This window comes from Gymnodraco acuticeps, unplaced genomic scaffold (genome assembly GCF_902827175.1).
Source record: "Gymnodraco acuticeps unplaced genomic scaffold, fGymAcu1.1, whole genome shotgun sequence".
NCBI lineage: Eukaryota > Metazoa > Chordata > Actinopteri > Perciformes > Bathydraconidae > Gymnodraco > Gymnodraco acuticeps.
The window spans coordinates 959,288-981,053 of NW_022989890.1; the positions used below are offsets into that span (position 1 = coordinate 959,288).

General features: G+C 40.5%; 1 protein-coding gene across 1 annotated transcript; it reads right to left on the reverse strand.

Annotated features, from left to right (window-relative positions):
- Nucleotides 1-1,714: 1,714 nt before the first annotated feature.
- On the reverse strand, nt 1,715-21,515 carry zbtb20 (zinc finger and BTB domain containing 20). Its single transcript, XM_034201876.1, has 4 exons — nt 21,280-21,515; nt 6,622-6,764; nt 3,773-5,290; nt 1,715-2,298 (listed from the first exon to the last, which is right to left on the reverse strand). The coding sequence occupies exons 3-4, from the start codon at nt 5,268-5,270 to the stop codon at nt 1,769-1,771; spliced, it is 2,028 nt and encodes a 675-aa protein (XP_034057767.1). The 5' UTR covers nt 5,271-5,290; nt 6,622-6,764; nt 21,280-21,515; the 3' UTR covers nt 1,715-1,768.
- Nucleotides 21,516-21,766: the final 251 nt, after the last annotated feature.

A 21,766-nucleotide genomic window follows, 5' to 3' on the forward strand; every position in this document is an offset into this window, starting at 1 on the left:
ATGACAACTTGCACACACTAGCTTCCAATTCTATTCTGTACATGCTGTGTCTAGGTTTTTAGAAAATTCAGGAATGTATTCTATTGTGTAGAAAGTCCATCTGCAAGTTGTGGTATATCACGAAACAGTGTGAAATCAATGGAGCTACTTGTTTTGCTTTGACACTGTATTTCCTTTCAAAACGTTGCGTGCCATTTCTGCCTTCAGGGAGAGCCGATACATGAAGAGAAATGCATTTAGCTCCCACTTACTGAAATAGCTTTGCAATAGTAATGAACAGGTTGTACAGCGCTTCTAGGATCAGGGTGGCATTTATTTCCGATTGTGTCAAATTAAATCCCCCCCCCCCAAGTATTATAATAAGATTATCAAATTACAACCATGTAGGCTACTCAATAACAACACTTAGAGTGACGATTTTAATCTACATCCCATAGTAGTTGGGTGCAAGTTGAGGAGCAGCAATTATGAAGGAGAGAGTTTAGTTGCATTTTGCCAGCCTGCCATAACTGTGAATGTGAAAGGCTAACATAAACCATCAGCAAAACAATCTTTCTTTCTCATGTTTTGAAATGGAAGAGGTCTATGAGCCTTAACAGTCTTTTAGGATATTAGTGGCAGTGTATGCAAATGAGTTAAACTCCAAACTTCAGAAAAAAAGAAACATGTTTTTGCTCAAATACTGTCATCAACACACCCTAATTTAGTAAACCATCAAAATGCATGGACAACAATTACAAAACATATGATAAATATTTGTCCCTGTCACCACCGACAGGAAATTACACTTCAGTAAAATGATTGAAATTGGTACCTTGACAACAGCTGCATTATAATCCCTTAATACCATAGGAATAAATCAAACCCAGTGTCAAATTAACTAGTCTCCTTTTTTATTTTACATAAGAAGGCAATCTTGTGACCATCAGTATATTTTAGAGGGAATATGTAGCCCAACCCCAGATGATTTGTTTTGTTGCTGTTGTTGTTGTAAATTATACCACAGTAAGCTTGGACATCTATAGTTTCCAAACTGGTCAGTATGGGTTCTCAACTGCCATGATTTATGTTTCATGGCAATGTACACACACACACACACACACACACACACACACACACCACACACACACACACACACACACACACACACACACACACACACACACACACACACACACACACACACACACACACACACACACACACACACACACACACACACACACACACACACACACACACACACACACACACACACACACACACACACACACACACACACACACACACACACACACACACACACACACACACACCACACACACACACACACACACACACACACACACACACACACACACACACCACACACACACACACTCACACTCACACACTAACTCTCCAACATGTACGCACACATATATCCATTCAGACACATCTACTCTAAAGGTGTGTTTGTGTGTAAGTGTTTCTTTCGTAGGCCTTTCGGTAGTGTTCAACACATAAATCAGTATTTTAGGAAAGCATACATTTAGAGGCCTGTAGTTAGGATCCATCCAGTAGATCAATATCAAACTACTAAGCCTTAAGGCCACCATCTTTTTTTTCTTTTAGAATAACAGAAAAAAACAAAAAAAAGATTTTTTTTTTGGGAAACTTAATGTGCCAGTGTCTATACTCATTACTCTTCATACCTCAAAATAAGAAAAGGAAAATCTAGTGCCATTTTATTTGTCATTCTTTTTTAAAGAAGTTTATCTATTAGTACTTATCCATCGGAGACATGCATTCGCATGTGGTCATTGAAGTGCTCCATTTGGTCGAACTTGGCAGGGCAGACGGAGCACACGTAGGTGGTCCCTTCTTGGCAGCTGGCTTCTGCCGCTACACCCACTCCTGTTCCAACCCCAGCCCCAACTCCAACACCTGCGCTCACCGGCATGGCGAGGGCCATCACTCCTGCCCCCAGCTCAGGGACCACCAGAGGCATGGGGATGGAGACGGGCCCTGGGGTGCCTACGGCCCCTGACATGATGGCGCTGCCTGTGCTGTGCAGGGCCATGTGGCGCTCCAGCAGGGTCTTGTGTGAGAACTTCTTCTTGCAGATGTAGCACTCATAGGACTTCTCTCCACGGTGCAGCCGCATGTGGACGTTGAGAGAGCTCTTCTGGGTGAAGCGCTTGCTGCAGATGCTGCACTGGTAAGCCCGCACCCCTGTGTGTGTCACCATGTGTTTGATTAAGTAATCCTTCAGGGAGAACGAGCGCCAGCAGATGCTGCACTGATGAGGCTTCTCACCTGGATGTACATGCAAGACAAGGCATTTTGGGGAAAAAGAAGAGACATATTTTGAGGATTAGGTTTACAAAATATGGAACACTTGACGCCTGAAGCCTCCACTGTTACTTTTCCAGTACAGGAACATACCTCAGGCTAGAATTATTTAAACTAGCATTAACATTGTTATGTTGGTGCTTCCACTATGTGTTGTATGCTACAGCTTTGTGAGGAAAGGGTTCCTATAATGAAGCTCTGATGCAGTTATTTGCAACATGTACGCATTTATATTTATGTAAAGTAAAAAATGATGCAATGACTTTACAGAAACAGCTAGATAAAGTTAAGAGGGGGAATTTGAAAGCACAGAATAATGTTCATTCCAATTTGAGAGCAAATTATTTCTCCATCTATTTGGTATTTTTGTCAATTTGTTCAGGCGTAGGCTCATATTTGTGACAGCATTGGCTGTAAAATATTAACATTTGAATAATTAGGTAAACCTAACAGGTAGAGGAAGAGACTGATAAAACTGTGAATAGGCAATTTGTATCATGCAAGTTAATGAAGTTCTGTGAATCTACTGTTTGCTGCGGCACTGAGTGAATTAATGTACCTACTTGTTTCAATTTAATGAAGCCAATGATTTATACTCTTACTTTTCTACTTTTTAACTGAAATAAAAACAATTGATGTTGTATTAAATACTCAGTTTATTCTAGGGACAGCCATACAATATTATGGTTAATCATACAGACATTGTGTTCCTTTTTGAAAAATATTTGTTATAAGATAGAGTAAAGGTAATTATCTTTTGATTACCATGAGACATTCTGATTATTCTCTGTGTGAGTCAAACTGGGACATTTTGTTTGAAATAGCCGTCAAAGGCTCTGGACAAGCATTATTCTAATGAATAATAATGGCTTTTTGAGCAGGCAATTTTTCTGAGATATTCTAATTATATGACATCTAATTCTTGCTATGTGGGATGATGATTTCTATGGTTTATGATGGATAAGGCTGTCAGTGCAGGAGTGCACAGTGTAATGATGTGCTGCATGAGCAATCTACTGGCACTGGAAATGAGATCAAAATGTTAACAAAGTCAACAGTTTTGGTACTTTTCCAATATGGAATCACAGCTAACATACCTATACAATGTGTTTTAATAGTATACACTAGGTATTCATTTAGTGTGATCGAGTACAAGCCTCGGTACACAGATAATATTTACTGTGTTAAAATGACACAGCCCTATTGCAAAAAACAAATCGAAATCAAATCCTTTTTCTCTAAAATTGTTTTGTATTATGATTAGGAAACATTATATCTTTCACAATCAGAGTATTTGAATCAGTTTTTACCTCTGATATGTCTATTTTTCAAGTATCTCTGCAACTACAACCTACATTATCAATGGATAACACAAACATTAAATTAAGCCTATTAACATTGAAAAAAGCATTGCTTCAAATAAGACTGTTGGACTCACCAGTATGGACAAACATGTGTTTGACGAAGTTCTGTTTGGCAGTAAAGGTTTTACTGCAGAGACTGCATTCATAGGGCCTCTTTTCCACCTGACCTCCTGCGACCTGTTGCTGCTGACTTGGCGAATGCTGTACCGACATGGGGTGCGGGAATGATGGCATTGCAGGAGGCGGCACGGCCACAAACTGGGATTGCTGCTGGCCGGGAAGGTAAAGGAAAGGCTTGTTGTCTCTCGGCGGCTGTGTAGGAAAGAGTGTGGGCAGGAAGGAGTTTCCAGCGGGGCCCATCACTTGGGAATTGCTGGTCACGGTGAGCGGCATCCTCAGGTTGCTGGTGTGTGATTCTGCCGTGCGCATGTATTGCGGAGCACCTGTCAGGGGCATGACTGAGTTTGGCAGGGGCTGCATCATGCTACTGTCACTAGTGCTGTGGGATGTGTCTCCGTCCTCCGGGTCTTGCACTTGCTCCGGGGACGAGTCGTTGACCTCTATATGCATCGGACCCCCCTCACCTTGGTGGCCGTCCCCAACCCCTTCTCGGGTGAAGCCCAGGTATGGCTGCTGCTCCATAGCATCTGGCTCAGTGCTGATGGAGGAGCTCACCCCTGAGTCAAAACTTTCAACCTTGGATTCACTCTCCACACCCTCAGTATGATCAGTGTCGTCGTGGCAGTCCGCCAAAGTGTCGTAGCAGCTGTACTCGTCGTCGGCCTCCTGCTTTATGTGCACCCCTCCTGTTTGAATGCGTACCGGTCGGGGTTGCTTGCGGCAGTGGGTGGACTCGGCTGTGGAGATGAAGCGTCCCACCTGCTGAGATCTCTCCTGGATGCGGTTCATCCAGGGCGGGTCTTGAGATTGCTGGTTCTTCTGAGTGCTGAGGGTCGGATCGTAGTTTGTCGACATGGGGTTAATGTACAGGGAGCGCTCGCGTTTGCCGTTCTGCTGAGTGAGGACGGGGTAGGAGTACAGTGATGTGTATGCACGGTCCATGCTTTGTGATGTTGCTTGCATATAACCTGACTCTGCATCGCTGCTGGGCCCAGAGGTGCCAGACTCTGGCGTGCCACGGGGTGTTTCCTGACCAGAGTCTCCCGGTATGATGGGGAACCCCCCCGGCCCAGCCAGGCCCACATTCTGGGACACGATGCGAGTGCACTCATCGATGACGGTCTTGATCTGTAGGATGCTGGCCGCAGTGAGGATCTGCAGGGCCTCTGACTGAGACACCCGCAGGATCCCACTGTACATAAAGTCAATCAGCTTCTGGATCGACTGCACTGAGACCACCGAAGGGATCTCAATGTCGCTGTAGCCCAAGAGCAGCTTGTCCTGAAAGAAGGGGCTTCCAGCAGCCAGCACGCACCGGTGAGCTCGCAGCATACTTCCATGGATCCGAACAGTCACGTCACAGAAGTGCCCACGGTTGCGCTGCTCATTGAGGGTCTCAAGTACAGAATTGCTGAAGTTGTGGAGATTGATGTTATGAATGCGCTCGGTCATCCCCTTGCAACTGATGTCACCTGCAGGCGGGAAGCAACACACCGGACTTAAAAACTCTGACACACACTTAAATCATTATTCACACACTGGTATTCCTATCATGAGGTTTTTACAAAAATATTATTTTGCCTCATGTATTATAACAATATATTTACATATTTGGGTTCAAGACAAATATATGAGAAATAGAATTGTGTAGTCAAGTTAAATTCACACTATGTGAGAGAACAGAATGTTCATAAGTAAAAAAAAAAGGGTTGTATTTTAGAAAACAACCATGGGTACTATAGTACTATTAACTAATTAATTACCAAACATTATGTGTTGATTAAATATATGATATGTTTTATTGATGTGTATTTTTACAGAGATAAAAGTAAAAACATGATACAAGTATTATACTTATTTTATTTGAATATTTTGTTCCCCCCATTTAATAATTTAGGGATGAGAGTCAAATCATTTCAACATGTGAGCTAAATGTGTCTCTTGAATCGTGATTTGAACATTAGCCACTGAAAGGGCGAAAGACAATTAAGATGGTTCCCGTGTAATTATTTCCAGTTTCTGTCTGTGTATTCCTGAATTTCCTCCAACCGCCACTAGGTGGTGCACTGGGCTTAGCTGAGGACAGGCCTCTTTTGTTAGCCATGTGTTCACTGTGATGGCGCTTCCTAACTATCCTAGGAATACAGTAGATGTGACCCGGCTGATCAGTGTGTAAGATAACTCAAGATTTTCCCTCCAGTTAGATGTGAAAAGAAATGAAAATCTAAATCTAAATTGCAGAGGTAGTAAGTGTAGGAATTATGTGAATTGTGGGTTCTATAATTGCTGTCAAATTTATTTATTCTGCATTTAAACATGCTTGACTTTAATTTAATTAAAGCGGTTGACCTTATTTGAATGATTATTAAACACAGCCCTTTTCTTGAATGTCCTCATAATGATCTTGGAAACTGTACTTATACATGTTAATAAGACGTTATGGATGCTTTTTACACTATTTCAGTAAGTAACACATATATTTATGAAAATATATTGATGATGAAATGTCAGGATCTACACATAACTATTGTATAAATGGAATACAAACTTGGACATGAAAGATGCCTAATCATTTTGAAACTGTTTTATAATGTGTAGAAATCAATTGAATGATGGTATTAACAATAAAACCCTGCTTTAGAGTAACAGATGTGTCCATCCAAATGAAAAGGAGTTTACCTCAAATGAACTGCATAAGCAGTGTTATAGCTTGAGCACAGAGTATTAACGCTTGTTCCCAGCTTAGTTATTTATAACATACATGTAAAGGGAAAAACAAAAGCTGTAGCCTTCCAGTACTCACAGTTAGATGACGTTTGGTTCCAAAGATGCTTGTGGCTGGTGATGAAGTGCGGGTCGAGCTTCAGTTTGCTGGTGGAGATGGCTGATCAGAGGCCGGGCGCTAGGCAAGGCTGTCAGTCCTCTCTGTCCAAATCATGTGTTTCCCTGCCACAGTGTTTGGAGGGGGGGAGAGAAAAAAGACAAAGACAAATCTTAATGCCACATACTGCCTCGTCGATATTGCCACTCCCTTAATGAACCGGGAGCCGAAGTAACACAAATATCTTCCACAGACACGCTGCAACAGATGTGTGAAGACTTTTCAAAGCAAGGCGAATGGACGTTCCTGTGAGCACATGGCCGCCAATTACAAATTGAGGTTGCAAATCATTTTGGTATTACAGCCAGTCGGTTTCTCAGCAGTTATCTGAGCCGCCGGGCAACAGAACCACACCCTTCCAAAGAAAAAACTAATCTAAATTCCAAAAATTTGCCAGATTAAATATTTCAGAAAAGGTCTCAGCGTGTTTGTGAGTGTATGTGTGAGTGTGTGTTCTTTATTAATTTCAGATTCACATATTACTAAACAAGACAATGTCTAATACAGACGTAGAGCAGACGTTAGAAGCTGTAATAATAGTAGAATATGTCAGATATTAAACACACAAAGGCACTTATTCATAAACACAAGACAGGCATTCAACAACGTTTAGCATGTGATGAGTGTATCGTAAAATATTATGCCTAGGTTTGACCTCAAAAGCAGAAACAAAAATGTTGTAAATCCGACCAAATTAAAGCCACAAACACTGATATAATTTAGGTTCAGGAAAGCTATACAAATTAAATACATTGAACCCATGAAAAATGCCCCTACAATTCTCATTAGTCTCACGCTCGTTAAAGTGCCTTCCAATATTTCAACCCCATAGCTTTTAAAGTATGTTGGAATTACTCTGTATCAGGAGGAGGGAATGTATCACTCATTGGCGTTTGTATCGTAATCACAATTGCAATCTGAACTCTCTCTTTTTTTGGGTGAAAAATGTTACATAGATGTCACGCTGGCTACAACAGGGACATCAAGTGCTCTCTGTGAAATGCCAAAAACAACAGTGTGTTGCTGAATGAACAGAACAGGGCTAGGGATTGACCAGACCTCCATAATGTTGACGCATTATTCTTTTACGAGAGTGCTTTCAAACACACCTCCCACTTTGAGACACTGAGGTGAAATCTACAAATGCAAAGCTTGTGATTTTAGGCAAGTGACCTCTGGGTTTTTCCCACAGAGGTATGAAGGTATCAAAATGGTGAAATAATACGAGGATTTGTATCCTTAGTTATGTACGGAAGAGCAGAATATTTGAAAGAAAAAAACAAATCTGAGGGGTTAGAGTTTCAAATCTGAAACGGCTGTCCACAGGCCCCACTTTGAGAAGTACTGCGGCCAGAGAGATGTGTTTGTGTTTTCTTGAAATACCCTCGTTATATCTGATGATTAGATATAGACAAGTAGTAGCGTGTTTAGCAGGGAGATCACTCGATACTGAGTTGGACTATTCTCTGGCACTAACACACACACACACAAACACACACACTGGTTAGTTTTTCCGTCTCTGTAAGGACAGAAAATATATTTTACAGTGAAACCCTTAACCCCTAAATCTAAATGTTAACTTTGTTCTAACCTGAGCTCTAAATGGTAACTGTAACCTCTAGCCCTTTTACACAAACTAACCGTTCTAATACCTAACTTAAAAACTCGATCAGCCAAAAGCATAAACCCTAATGTAGGAGTAACCCTGTCCTTAACCCAACCGCTTTCCATGAGATATTTAAAAATGTACTTAGACAACCGTAAAACCCACAACAAATATCAGGTAAGTCTTGCTCTTTAGAGAACAGCACACATACACATGAGCCAAAATGCTTGAATCCATAACGTTAGCAAATGTGACCTTTAGTATTTTCCAGCAGTGGTTAGCTTGAGATGTAACTGTATTTCTGATGCCACAGGCCTTTTTTTGTGTGTGTTCTCTTACAATGCAAACATGTATGTGGCTTCCCTGGGCCATCCAGACATGTAAATCCACCTGCCTGAGGGGTAAAGTGAGGTGAATGCTGGTAACAAAGGAGTAGGCCAAGGGAAGCAGGCTTCAGTTGCCCAGACTGCCACTCACAACAGTGATTCCATTTTAGCCGTGACACAGTGGGTGAGCAGCAGCCAGCGCCTACCTGCAGTGAATTCTAATCAGCCCAGGGGTCTGTCTCCCTCCCCTCCCTCCCCCCCTTCCTACCGCCCTCCCTCCTGTACCCTGCCTTGGACTAAAGGGGCTGATGATCCTTCAAAATTAATTAGATCCTTGTAGGAGGCAGCCATTTTCTTTCACTTCCTAACGCTCCAGCACAAGACTCATTTTCACGTTCAACTAAATGCGGGGTGTGTGTTTTCCCTCCTGGTATCGATCTCTTTCTCTGTGTGCCTCTACCTGTTTCCTGTTTCATCACGTTGAAACTCTCTCGCCCCGTCTTTTCTTCCATCTGTCTGTCTCTCTGTCTGTGCCCCCTCCTCTACCTCCCTTATGAACCTTCCCCAAACACCCTCCGCCCCTCTCTGGCTGCCTCTCCATGCTCCCAGCTCTGTGTCTGCCTCTGTGGAGTTTGCTGTCAATAAATCCCCAGAGGTCAGTTTGTCTGCTGGAAATCAGACACAATGCTTCAGACCGCCAGTGCAATGCATGCTCTGCTGCTGCCGCCACAACAAAGACTGAGGAGGGGTGGAGGCTGGGGAAGAGGGGGGCAACAACAAAAAAAAGAAAAGAGGAGGAGGAGAGAGAAAAAAAAAAGAAGACGGGGAGATGAGGGTTGCAACTTCACCAGCCAGACTCCAGGTTAATCAGCTGCCTGTATTAGGTGACAAGCGCATGAAATACGCTGCATCGAATTGGACATTAGTTAATCAAGGGGGGGGTGTGTGGGGGGATACAATTGTGAGGATGGGGGATGGGTTGAGAACAGACATAAGAGGCGTGCTTATGAAAGGAACAGTATCTGCCATGTGAATAATATACATCCTTAATATGCAAATTCTGCTTACAATACACACTACAGGCATATATTCAAGGCCCTTGATACATTTAAATCTGGAGACAAAAGGGCCACGGGGCATTGTGCAAAAGCTCGTGTCCATGCATGTGCATATACAGTACCGACTTGAATGTGATGCAGAGCTGCACTTATCAACAGTGTTTTGTGCCCCACCTAATTAATAGTAATTTATGAGTTTGTTTGAAATCTCTGCTTAACACTGTCCAACATTGTAATTATTAATTTCAATCATCCATTGAGTCCATATGCATTAGCATATAAACTACCAGAAATTATGCTTTAATAGTATGGTCTGGATATGTGATTTAATGTCATTTAGTCGATCCTTTTCAAATGTAGCGAGCACACTGGGAGATTTTAAATGTTCAAGTGTCGTTCTAACAAGTGATAATTCAAGGTGTGTTCAACAGACACCGGATGTTCATTTCACTCTTCTGGCAGAACAATTTACAACTCAATGTATTCTGTTAGCATCTCAAACTTTTCGGAAAAAATACATTTAATTAAATATCAGCTAATGCTGTTGCGTGTGTTGGCTCATTTTGATGGGCACGATTAAAAAATAATCTTTTAGGTAACTGAATATTCATCTCCGCCCAACAATGTGTTGGATGATTAAAGTCATTTAGAGTGCCGTCGTGTCTCTTATTACAGTCGAGTGTACGTCTATAATGTTAGGAAGCAATTAACAGGTATCCCACACATACACTTCGGCAGAAAACACCTCACAGGCTCAAAATGTAATTGATTTGCCTTTATAGCAGTAACAACAAATCTCAATAAGCACGTAGGCCGTTGACAAGTTGAGCCAAGATTCTTTACAAATTGTTTTTCTTTTTTTTCCTTTGACTGAAATGGTATGGTGTAACAAAACATCCCCAATGAAATATTTTTTAAATATGTCTAAATCTCTGACGATAATTATAACACGTCTGAATTACATTAGAACAGGGTGTTGTCCTAACAAATTTCGACATGAAACATCTTCCTGTACTTTGAACCGGCTCTTCACCTACAACGCAGAACAGGCCAATGTTTCTCCTCTCATGACCAAATATCCAATATAACCAGCGAGAACAGTTTAAACTATGCAAACACTTGAAATAATATCCCAATCATTGATTTTCTTTTGTTTCAAATGCTCTCGTACATGGTGAAAGCATTTTGAAGTACAGTTATTACAGAGTTCCAGGGTAATGTTATGGCATTGACTATGGAAATTGAATAACTTTATAATAACTTATTATTTTGCACTCTGCATTAACTCGAACTGTTGCTTACTGTTTTATAGTCCCCATAAATGTAATCTAACATTTCACGTTTAGTTACACTGCCACTAAAATGTCTCAAATAGCACAGCAGATCAATGTGATAACACATGCAGTCCAAATGAATCTCAGTGTGACAGGATGTGCGGCTTTCAAATTAATTCCTCCAGCAAAAAACACACACTACAACGACATTACACACGTAAAAGACAGTTTAAACAGTTTTTGACAGGACAGCTTGTTCAACTTCGTAATTTACTGTTAAAAAAAACACCCACCGCCACCCGTTATCCATAGCAGATCCTTTGTTTATTTACAGATGGGAGGATAATCTACTTCTAATATACTTTATTCAGGCGCACAAACATTCAGGAATTAGTGCTATCAGTGAATGTTCCACACTGTGTTTCATGAAGTTTCCAAAAAAGAGCAAAGAGGACAAAAAAACAAACAGCCACTGTTGGCTTTAGGCCATAGAAATGATAAAGACTGTATTTCACTTTGGTGAGCTTTCAAGAAAAATCTCAGAGCTGGCAAATGGCTGTGCTTTTGTTAATGAGCATTTGACCAAAAAGAACCATCTGACTACTCATATGATAGTTTCCAAAACACCTCCAACCCCCGAAGCAGATAATGCTAAATTCAAGAGTTATCAATTAGGCACAAGTGTCCACAGCAACTGCCTCTCTACACCTACTAGACACGTCGAGAACATTTTGCCTCTCCAAAAAAGGACCTCCCGGGCCATCGAGAGGTCTTCATGAAGCAAAGATTCATCATGCTCTATTACTAGTATTTCATGATAAAGGGAAGTTAATTCAATATGTCTGGAAGAAGAAAACTCTTATCAGGTCCATATGGCTATGCCTGGACGGTGCACATGCAAGCAAAGTAAGTATACACGTCAATGTGTAGTATTGAGAGGAGGTATACTTTTGTATCTCTTACAAGAACAAAGTGTCTTGTGATTTTATGTCCTTGGGAGATAAAAAAAAGGACAAAGATACTTTGTGCTGAATTATGAGACGATAGTGTGGGATCGGTCCTTCAAGCAATACAGTTCACACAGAGTACAGCACAGCTTTCAGATATGTTGAGTTTAAGAGTGTCACTATGACGTGTATAACATATTTAACCTGAATATCTTTGGACAAAACCAGACGATTAGAGAAATCACAATGGACTCTGATCGTCTGTGATGGACTTATTTAACTATTTTCCAACAATTTATAGACAAAAGATGAATCAAGAAAATAATAGACGGATTAATCAATCATTAAAATAATAGTTAGTTGCTATGAGGTACGAAACAGAGTACACAATCTCACAGGTACAGTATTTAGAAGTTGTTCAGGAAACCAAAGAAAATGGTGTTCGCACACAAGCTATATGTCAGACTGAGTTTCATAAACAACACTTAGAGGGTTATCATAAAAGTGTTCTCACACAGTGTGTATACATATGTATGGGTGTGGCAAGGTGGTTAGGTGACATTCACGCTTATGAAATGTTCTATATGGGTGATGGTAATAATAATAAAAAAAGATTTACACACATTTAACAATATGGTTTGTACTGCTGCCTTACAAAATTGGACATGAGCCAGATTCACATTTAAAAAATCGGATTAATACTTTCCCATTTGTGAATGTGATTGTGATGAAAACTATACTTTAACAAAATGCACAAGGGTGCTTTAAGCAGTTCAGCGCAGCCCAGCACTATTAGTTAGCCAATCTGTGCTTCAAAGGTCAGCAAGCCAACCTCTCTCCAAAAATCTCACCTTTTAAACAGGTTCATCAGCCACATGTTAATGTGACGACATGTTAACAGAACGACCCGCTGCCAAATTGTTACCAGGCGGCTTGTTAACGATGCATAAGCAAAGAAAACGGTGAAAATGGACTTTGCAAAAAGGTTTTATGATGAATTCTTCCGCCTGTAGCTACGGCAACAACAATACACATGCCATCAGGCTGACATAAAAGTGAGTCAATATTCAGATAACAATATTTCTAACATACCGTGTCTTCAACTACACATTTTGCTCATTATGCAAACAAGATATACAATCCAGAGGGACTTTTTACCAAACATGCCGTGCTTATTTTCAGCCTTATGGGTTACTAGCACTTGTTAGGGTATTTATAGTTTGGCAAGCTGTTGTGTTAGAAATACAGATTATATATGTCTTGTCAGGTCATTTGACATATGACCCATCTAAAAGTGTAATGCTGACAGAGTGAAACACAATCAAACCACATGAGTGGCCTATACACCCTGTCACTAAGCACTAGCACCGCTGGTCCAGTGGCAGTGCAAGTTAGTTATAATGACTTAAACATACAGCACTGCAATTGGAAATTAACAAATGTTGGCACAAAGCTAAGGTATTCTGTTAATCCTATGAGGAGTGGGTGCAATATAACTATATTAGGAAACTTTATACAACAATACTGTGTTGCAAGACAAACCTGTGTTGCAAGCCAACCTAAGAATTTCCCAAGAAATGAGGGAAAGGCCAAGAACTCAAGATTTCACCCTGCTTAGTAACGTGTCATCAGCCTTGACAACATCAAAAAAAGGAAGAATAGAGATGACCTCTAGAAATCTTATCTGATTGAAATGTTTTCAATGTACAGTACAAGGCACTGAACAGCCCCATGAAGAAAAACATGTTGCAATAAGAACAATAAGGACAGTAAAGTATCAGCTAACATAGGCATTCATAACAAGTTAGCTATATAAACAATACTGGAGCTGTTACTCACTACAGGTAAAGCATTCATGTACTATTTTACCAACAAGCAGCCATAAATGTAAAAGTTAGATAATAAAGTTGCAATGAATAATCCATGATTATGAGCTTCATCTGAGCCATATCTATGAATATTGAGTTGTTCATTAACAGTATTTATTGCGTGCTGTAACACTAAACAGAAAAAAAAAGCGAAATGGTTCGTTGACATTTTAGCAATATTTCAAAATGACACTGTCTGATTTTTAATATTATTTAAGACTGTGCTTGGTTGTGTCAAATCCTGTGATGAATATGTTTTGCAGGCAGGTTTTGTCATGGGCACCCCTCTTTATACTAGCCACTGATCCCCGGAATGACTGTGGGGGGAAACTATGTTGCTGTGTGGTTACTACTTCTATAGCAAGTTGTAACCACACATTTTCATTGATCTGTTGTCCTTTTCTCTGTTGCAAAGACATACACTGTGCTATTAAAGTGACGCATGCAGTATATTTATCATGGAAGCTACTACTTGCTCTTTTTTTTCAGCAGTTTTCACACTTCCTGATATGATTAGGTGTTGGTGTGGTAAAGGGTGTCCTCTCTGATGTGTGTACGGAAAGCAGAGTCACTATAGAGTCAACTACCAGGCAGCACAAAGCAGATCGATAACACTGGCGTTTATGATAATCATCTGGCCTTTTGGCCTTGATAATGCACATGACTTGCTGGTCAGGGTGGGCTCTTTGAATGCAGCAGAATTACTATCTGTGATGGTAACAATCTATAGCACATAAGCCCTAGAGTGAAACCTAAGCTCATCAGCTGTTTCTGGTAACATTGCTATAAAAATCATGCCACATGGCTGCTGTGCTACTTCTCTGTCATTAATAGTGTCATTGTTAGTCCAAGAGCTGAAGGACGGTTTTTTGCAACAGGGGTTTTAACGTTGAGTAAAGGTTTTGAATTACTACCTCCTGTTACCTCTTTGAGTGTGTGTGTGTGTGTGTGTGTGTGTGTGTGTGTGTGTGTGTGTGTGTGTGTGTGTGTGTGTGTGTGTGTGTGTGTGTGTGTATGTGTGTGTGTGTTTGTCTGTGTATGCCCTGCCTTCCCCTAAATGCATGTTGGGATACATTCAAATAACCCTTAAAAAAGGGCTAAGAATTAAATAATATTCAGCTAATTAATCATCGTTGAAATACTAGCCAGGTGCCGCCTGCAGTGAAAGACCACAAAAGACATGTTATCTAAAAAAGCATTCATGTCAGTTTATCTATTCAAATACATTATAAAAGAAAATAGGCTCAAGTTTACATAGCAACTGCCACAAGGTATTTTTCTCTCGGTTTTATTCTGAATGCCATCGATGCCTACTACTTCAACATTTATGTACTAACCATTCAAACATGACACATGGAGTTCGTTTGTAGTGAAGACGTTTTGCAGGTGTTCCGAGCCAGTTGATTTCACCAGAACAAACTGAATCCATTTTAATCTTGTTGTGAAACCGGAAATTTGTTTTGCCAATTGTTTGTTGTTGAACAGGTTGAACGCTGTGCACTGTGTCACGTACAGTAACTGTTGTAAATCAACCATAACCCAAAACATTCATTTATTCCTAATAAGCGCTTAGTACAAATGAATTATGATTTCCAGTATGATGGAGTTTTCAGGGTAATAAACAAGGTGGACAGTATCAGAGGAGAATTGTTTTTATCTTTTTTATAATAAAAATGTACATTTAAACAGAAAATAAATAAGAAAACAAACGTTTGTTAAAACTATTTCTTTCAAAATACAAAATTCCTGTTATGTTTTGCTGCCAGGTTAAATAAACAATAATGAATAATTTAAATAAACAAATAACTAACCTGACACTAATACAAATATATTTGAGTAAATAAGTTTCCCCATTGCACACTGCATGCCGATGTACCATGAGAGCGACTTGTTGGCTGCTGTTGGTGCTGTTTACTGGCACGAGGCTTATAAAGTCTTCAGGAAGCCAAGATTAAGGCAGAGAATACATGGCACTCATTCTGTGTAAAATAGGTTAAAACAGCTACTAAAGACCCTGTGATTTTTCTTATATTCTTAAACCCTCTAAAGATCCTCCCCCCCCCCCCTTCAACTAGGCAGTGATCTCACCGTGACTTGTAGGAAACCATATGGGTAGCAGGGTGAGCTGAGGACACACATGCAGCTTGGCAAACATACAACTTGGCTATTAAAATCCAGGATACATTTTTCGCATCATTTGAATGCCTGGGCCTGCGTGTGTGTTTAAAGAGAGGGAATACAAATTAAGTTTTAAACGCTTCTGTCATGGTTAAAAAAAAGTAAATGTAAATAGGATTCAAAAATACATTGTGAAAACATGTTGCATACATCTAAAAAACTTTTGTACGTGTTGTCTTCAAGCTTTCAATTATATGTGGTTCCATACCTTTTAATGACATTTTTAAAACCAGCTGGGTAAATACAAAATAGTCTGTTGCAGTTTTAGCAAAGGTTATGGTAACACATGGTTGCACCCACAACTGGATTGTGTTTGTACTGTATGTACAACATTTTATTATATTTTTTTGAGTCCATTAAGTCTGGTGCTGCACCAAATGTATGCGTAAACATAAAAGTAAAACACAAAAGGCTTATCCTGGGGCAAGTATGTATTGAACTCCTCCATGTGGGATGTTCATTTTGTATTAATATATACAATATGTTGAAAATATCAAACACTCAATCCTAAAATAATGTTGCATTTGCCATGAATCCTTAAGCAAAGGTTATTAAATGTGTTTGGCAAGACTTTCTAAGGTTTTAAAGCCGAACAAAAGCTTCCTGACAACAGCATTGCACATTCGCACATACTAATTCAGTATCAATGTGTGCTTTCACCAAGCATTCCTGTGATACTTGCAGGGAGGGGAGATTCCAAACAAAAGTCCTTGAAAACGGAAAGACATGCCTTAAAGTTTGACGGTATTCTGCACACTGCATGCTCTGAAAGGGATTAGGTACCGAGTGTTGTTTTATAAAAGTAATTTTCCATGGCTAGTCTTTCAGAATCTTTCTGCCAATTTAAAAAAAAAACAGGGTGTCATAAATCATGATCAATGCTTACAATTTAAGCAATTGTGTACAAAAGTGCCTATAGCTGTCATTAAAGTATTTTTTTATTTAATGTATGCATTAAATATAAATGACCTAGTTTATTAAAAAATATTTTTATCTGAAAATTGATCATGAATATGATATGAAGATATATTTTCCGTCCCCTAAAACAAGGCATATGATTTTCCAGCCTTGCCTTATAGCTGGAAGGAATCACCATAACTCCTGGTAACAGCATTTCTGTGTTGCATAACGCAGCTGAAGGGGAAATTATCTCCTTAATTACAAAGGCAAAGGATTCTCAATAGGTTTTGCAATTGTGTTATTAGTATTTTCAGGAATAAGAAAATTATAATAATGTGAAGAGAAGCGTGTTATGTGTGAAAAAGGTGCTTTGTGGGTAGACGGATGTAAGCCAGTTAGCCAGGAGGCAGCTAGCCTGCCAAATAATTTCTAGTTCGCAAAATATCCACCAAGGTGGAGTTAATTATTTTCTATTTCACTGTTATCAAAAAGATTCAGGAAAATGAATACACTATCATTATAATAAGATACAAGTTTTCTGGAGCTTCGTGTTTTTTAGGGTTGTCATGGTAACCAGGGACTCAAATGGAGTTGTAAAGCTCCAGTTGCTGTAAAACAGAAGTCTTTACAATCAACATGAGGTGAGAAACTGTATACGTTCTTCATAAATAAAGGTGAATCTTTACCATTAAAGTCTGTAAAAGGCTACTCTGAAGTCAATTATAAGACTTCACATGAACACATTGCACCTGAAAACAGTCTCAGTTGGCAATCACATCAAAGATTAGTTTGGCTCCATGGGGGAACCAGAATTATACAGGAAGTAAAAAGGGAGGGAAAAGGATAAACACCGCCTGAGACAAAAAGGCCAAGCAGTTAACAAGCACTGTGACATTCTGGATGCAATCCACAAAGTGGCTCGTTATATCGATGGATCTCTACTGCATTCCCAAAATGGCTGCCAAATATGTTCAACTGGGCTAGACAAAGTGCCAGGATGGACTCAAGTGCATATTTCTTTTTTACTCTCTTGGTATACCGTGGTGAAATAACCTACTTAGAATTATTAATTGCAATATTATCTCTGAAAAGGTCCAAAGGCACAATAAGTTATATTATTACATATTTAGCCGTTAATGCACTTTTTTTTCAAATCTACACTTAAATTACACTTAATTTGAATAATATATAAAAAAATTAAAATGCAACAAACAACATACATATGTAGAAAGAAACATATTAAAAAATAATTATTTTATTGACCACTTTGAATAGCTCAGTCTTGTCCTTTCCACTACATACTGTGTAATGGACAACCAACGGCCCAACATCTTTTCAAGAGAGTTGCATCAAAAAGAACATAATGAACACATATTTGTACATTTCAATATGTAGGTTATGGGCTGCCAGGATTGCCAGGTAAAAGCCTGGTGAAGCAATAACCAGAAATGTGGCGGTGCCGAGAGCTTCAGAGAGATGTCTCATCTTGCCTATTTGGGCAACAGTTCCTTTGCTGAGCTTAAAAAATTATTTGGAATACTGACCCGCCATCTGTGTGCGTTTACAGTACAAGATGATTGTTATATCTCTTCCAAATGAGAACTCGTTACATTAGTACAGAATAATGGTTTCTTTACAAATGTTCACTTGAGAAAACCCAAATGATCAGGTGGGAGAAATGTGTGAAAGATTGACTGAATCAGCTGGAAACACAGGGCAAAATTGAATGCTGCAGACACATTTGGTGAGGGTGTTGGTCAATAAGAAATGGCTGAATGTGAAGGGAGGGTGACAAGCTACAGAGGACAAGTGAAGGAGGGTGAAGCCAAAAGAAAATTGGGATTGATTGCTGAGTGTGGATTAACTGAACACCCCCTCCCCTGCCTCCATCTGAGGAGGTCTACAGCGTATCTACTGGGTCTCCTTCATATAATAATGAGTTTCCTTGGTCTGCAGACATGCTCTTAAATATTCATTAGTCATGGGTGGGTTTTAGCCGTGACACAGAAAGCTGGCAAATGGCGATGGCTCAAACACTGTGAATATTAATGTACATGTGGAATATATACATATAAATACTCATTAGTGACTTAACTGAGATGAAACTGAGCACCTGATACTCTGCACTACAAACACTCCCAACGCACATAATGGCTGTCTCTCCTTCAGCAGCTATAGCACACCTCTGTGCACATAAAACGAGAGTTTTTGACATCAAGCCTTGGTGAGAGCTCACTTGCACATAAGACAAGTACCCTCCAATTCATCAAACCATAAAATGTCCAAAAAAAGAGGCATTAAGTGTATGTAGTGATGAAGGGTATTCCATCCAGTTTGTGACAATATCATTTCACCCACATGCACACTGTCAATCAATATGCTCCAGTTCATTGGACAGGTTTATAATCACACCCAGCTGAAAGCTTACATTAAAGTGAAATGTTGGGTTTCTGCTACACCGGGCTGCACGCACAGCTCCTCTCCAAATGTGTCCATTCAGAAAACAAACGATCTAGTGTAGACATCAATTACATAACCGAGCCTATAGGAGTGCAGCCCGTTTACGTTGTGGAAACATATTGTGAATGAAGGCGGAGAGAGGAAGTGATCACAACAAAAGTGAGAAGGGATGAACGTACAATTATGTGGTTAAAAAACAGACACCTACACACACAGGTGCACATCCACACACTCTACTCCCGCGTGCAGCCTCCCCTGTGCCACCCTGACCGGCCTTCCTGTGTGTGTGTCTCACGTGCACACCTGCAGTGACCACACCAGCCTTTGACATGATCACTGTGTGGACGCAGAGCTGCGCACAACTCCTGCTGTACATCAACCTGAGCCTATATTCATCGTTTAAAGTACGGGTTGTATTGTACGAGCATCAGTGGTGCTTATAATAGACGCAGGAACACGCTGTATTACTCTCTTTATCTGACAAAGCCAAGCGCTTTTGGACAACATCTGTTTGCCACACACACGCACGCACACAAACACGCTCTCTGCCCCCTTTTCAGTCACACACACGCACACACTACCGCAGACGCGCATGGATATGGAGCTCAAAAGAACAAGACTGACATGTTGCTCCGGATCAACTCCCCGTGGCCCGTTCAGCGAATTTTAGGCAGCCAGTGCTCCATTTTAAATTGTATTGTTCCGCTAACGCTGAACCTATACACACATTTTAACTTTATCCAAAGCGTGCACTGCTTCTACACTGCCATAATAAGCAAGAGCAAAGGAATCACGAGTTGCCCATGCATATTTTGCAACAAAATGTCCCAAAAGGCATCCGGAAAGCGTCTCTTGCAACTTTAATTACACCAGAGCATGGTCCCATATCTAGGCCACTCTTTACCAAAACATCGCAAACATTTTCTCAAACTGTAGGGCAAGAATAAAAGCGGATTGGGACAATAAAAGAGATCGGTCGTTTTTGGGGAAACATGGCACCAAAAATCCAGACCACAGTCCCTCTGGAATTGGGATCTTTGTGATTTATCCAAGAAACTGAACCTGCAGTATTGTTTTACCTGCAGACACAATGTTAGCCAGCCTTCCCTCGGCCGGCCAAGCATATCTTAATGTAACTCCATCTCATAAATGCCACGCCGTATTGATATTAATTTATTTAAAAAAAATGTAGGCTAGACATCTGTCTGAGTTTAAGAACCGCCGCTATAATAATGTATTCCACACATCGAAAGCATCTTTCCGACAAGTTTAACAAAGTGGAAATGTATTTAAGAAATAGATTTCTAGTGAGAGTGTGTTGTTCATCGCAATAAGGAAACGCGTTTCATCTGATTCAAATAACTGACCTAAAAGCCAAATGCGCACGTCGGCTGCCACAGTTGTTCCGGGCTCTCAGAGAGTAAAATGTGAACGAGCAGCCTGCGAGCATCGCTGGGGCTTCGCTGACTGATAGAAACAGACCTGGGAACACACTTTGCCCACAGTATTGTTCTCAAGTGTCCCCAGCTCGGCTCGGGGGCAAATCCGAAAGTAAAGGGCTAAAGGTAAAGGGGCATGTTGAGAATAATGACAGATGGGGAAACTTGCGTCATGCCAGGGCAGCGCGTTTTCCTACTCGAACATAAACGAACAACAAAACAGCCAAAACTGAGCCGCGAACATGAGGGACTCGTTGCACTTCATTTGCTACGCTGGCGTCACATTTATTGAATGTCTGAGATCCTCTAAAGAATGAAGTTTCCGATTATGTGGAGCTTCATATTTCGTTGAAGCTAGCCACAACTACATGGAAGTCAGTGGTATTTCATGCACATCACCCTAAAGTAATCGAGCATGTTTTAATCTCTCACACAGGACCTTTCTCTAATTTATCCACTGTAATAAAAGCGATATACATATTGTAAAAGACCCATCCCTTTTCCTACTTTTCCCAATTTCTTACCTGCACTTCGAAGCTCGTTTAAAAAGTGGCGACAGCGTTTCCACAGCTCCCCGTTTCCCCCGACGAAAGGCGCGTATAGTTTGTTTTTAATATGTTCCTTTACTTTGTTTCATTTCTCACTTCCATCTTCTTTTCATCTCATCAATAAACACACGCTGCAGCCTACCTTCATAGAGCAGCTCGGTTCAAGTGTGCCCTCCCATTTTTTAACTATACATCGAGCACTTTGAGGGGTGGCTGTGGAGGAGGAGGAGGAGGAGGAGGGGGGGGGCAGGCAGGCACGCCTTTTCACTTAAAGCTGCTATTGGAAGAACAGTGCACTGTCTTGGGTTGGATCAGAAATCCGTCAACATGAGTGTGCCCCAATCACAGGGATCACCGTGGGACGGTGGACCCGGCTCCATTATGGCTCTCTGGAAAGTAGTGGGAGTTATAGTAATAGTAGTTGTAGTAATAGTAGTTTTCCTCCCCTATTTCGAGGTGAGGT

What these genes read in the sequence shown, in the direction of transcription:
- zbtb20 (XM_034201876.1), bottom strand. Translation starts at nt 5,270, where the DNA reads ATGACCGAGCGCATTCATAACATCAATCTCCACAACTTCAGCAATTCT. An exon ending in ACACATGTTTGTCCATACTG is followed by an intron (nt 2,299 to 3,772) that starts GTGAGTCCAACA and finishes ATGTACATCCAG; the next exon opens with GTGAGAAGCCTCATCAGTGC.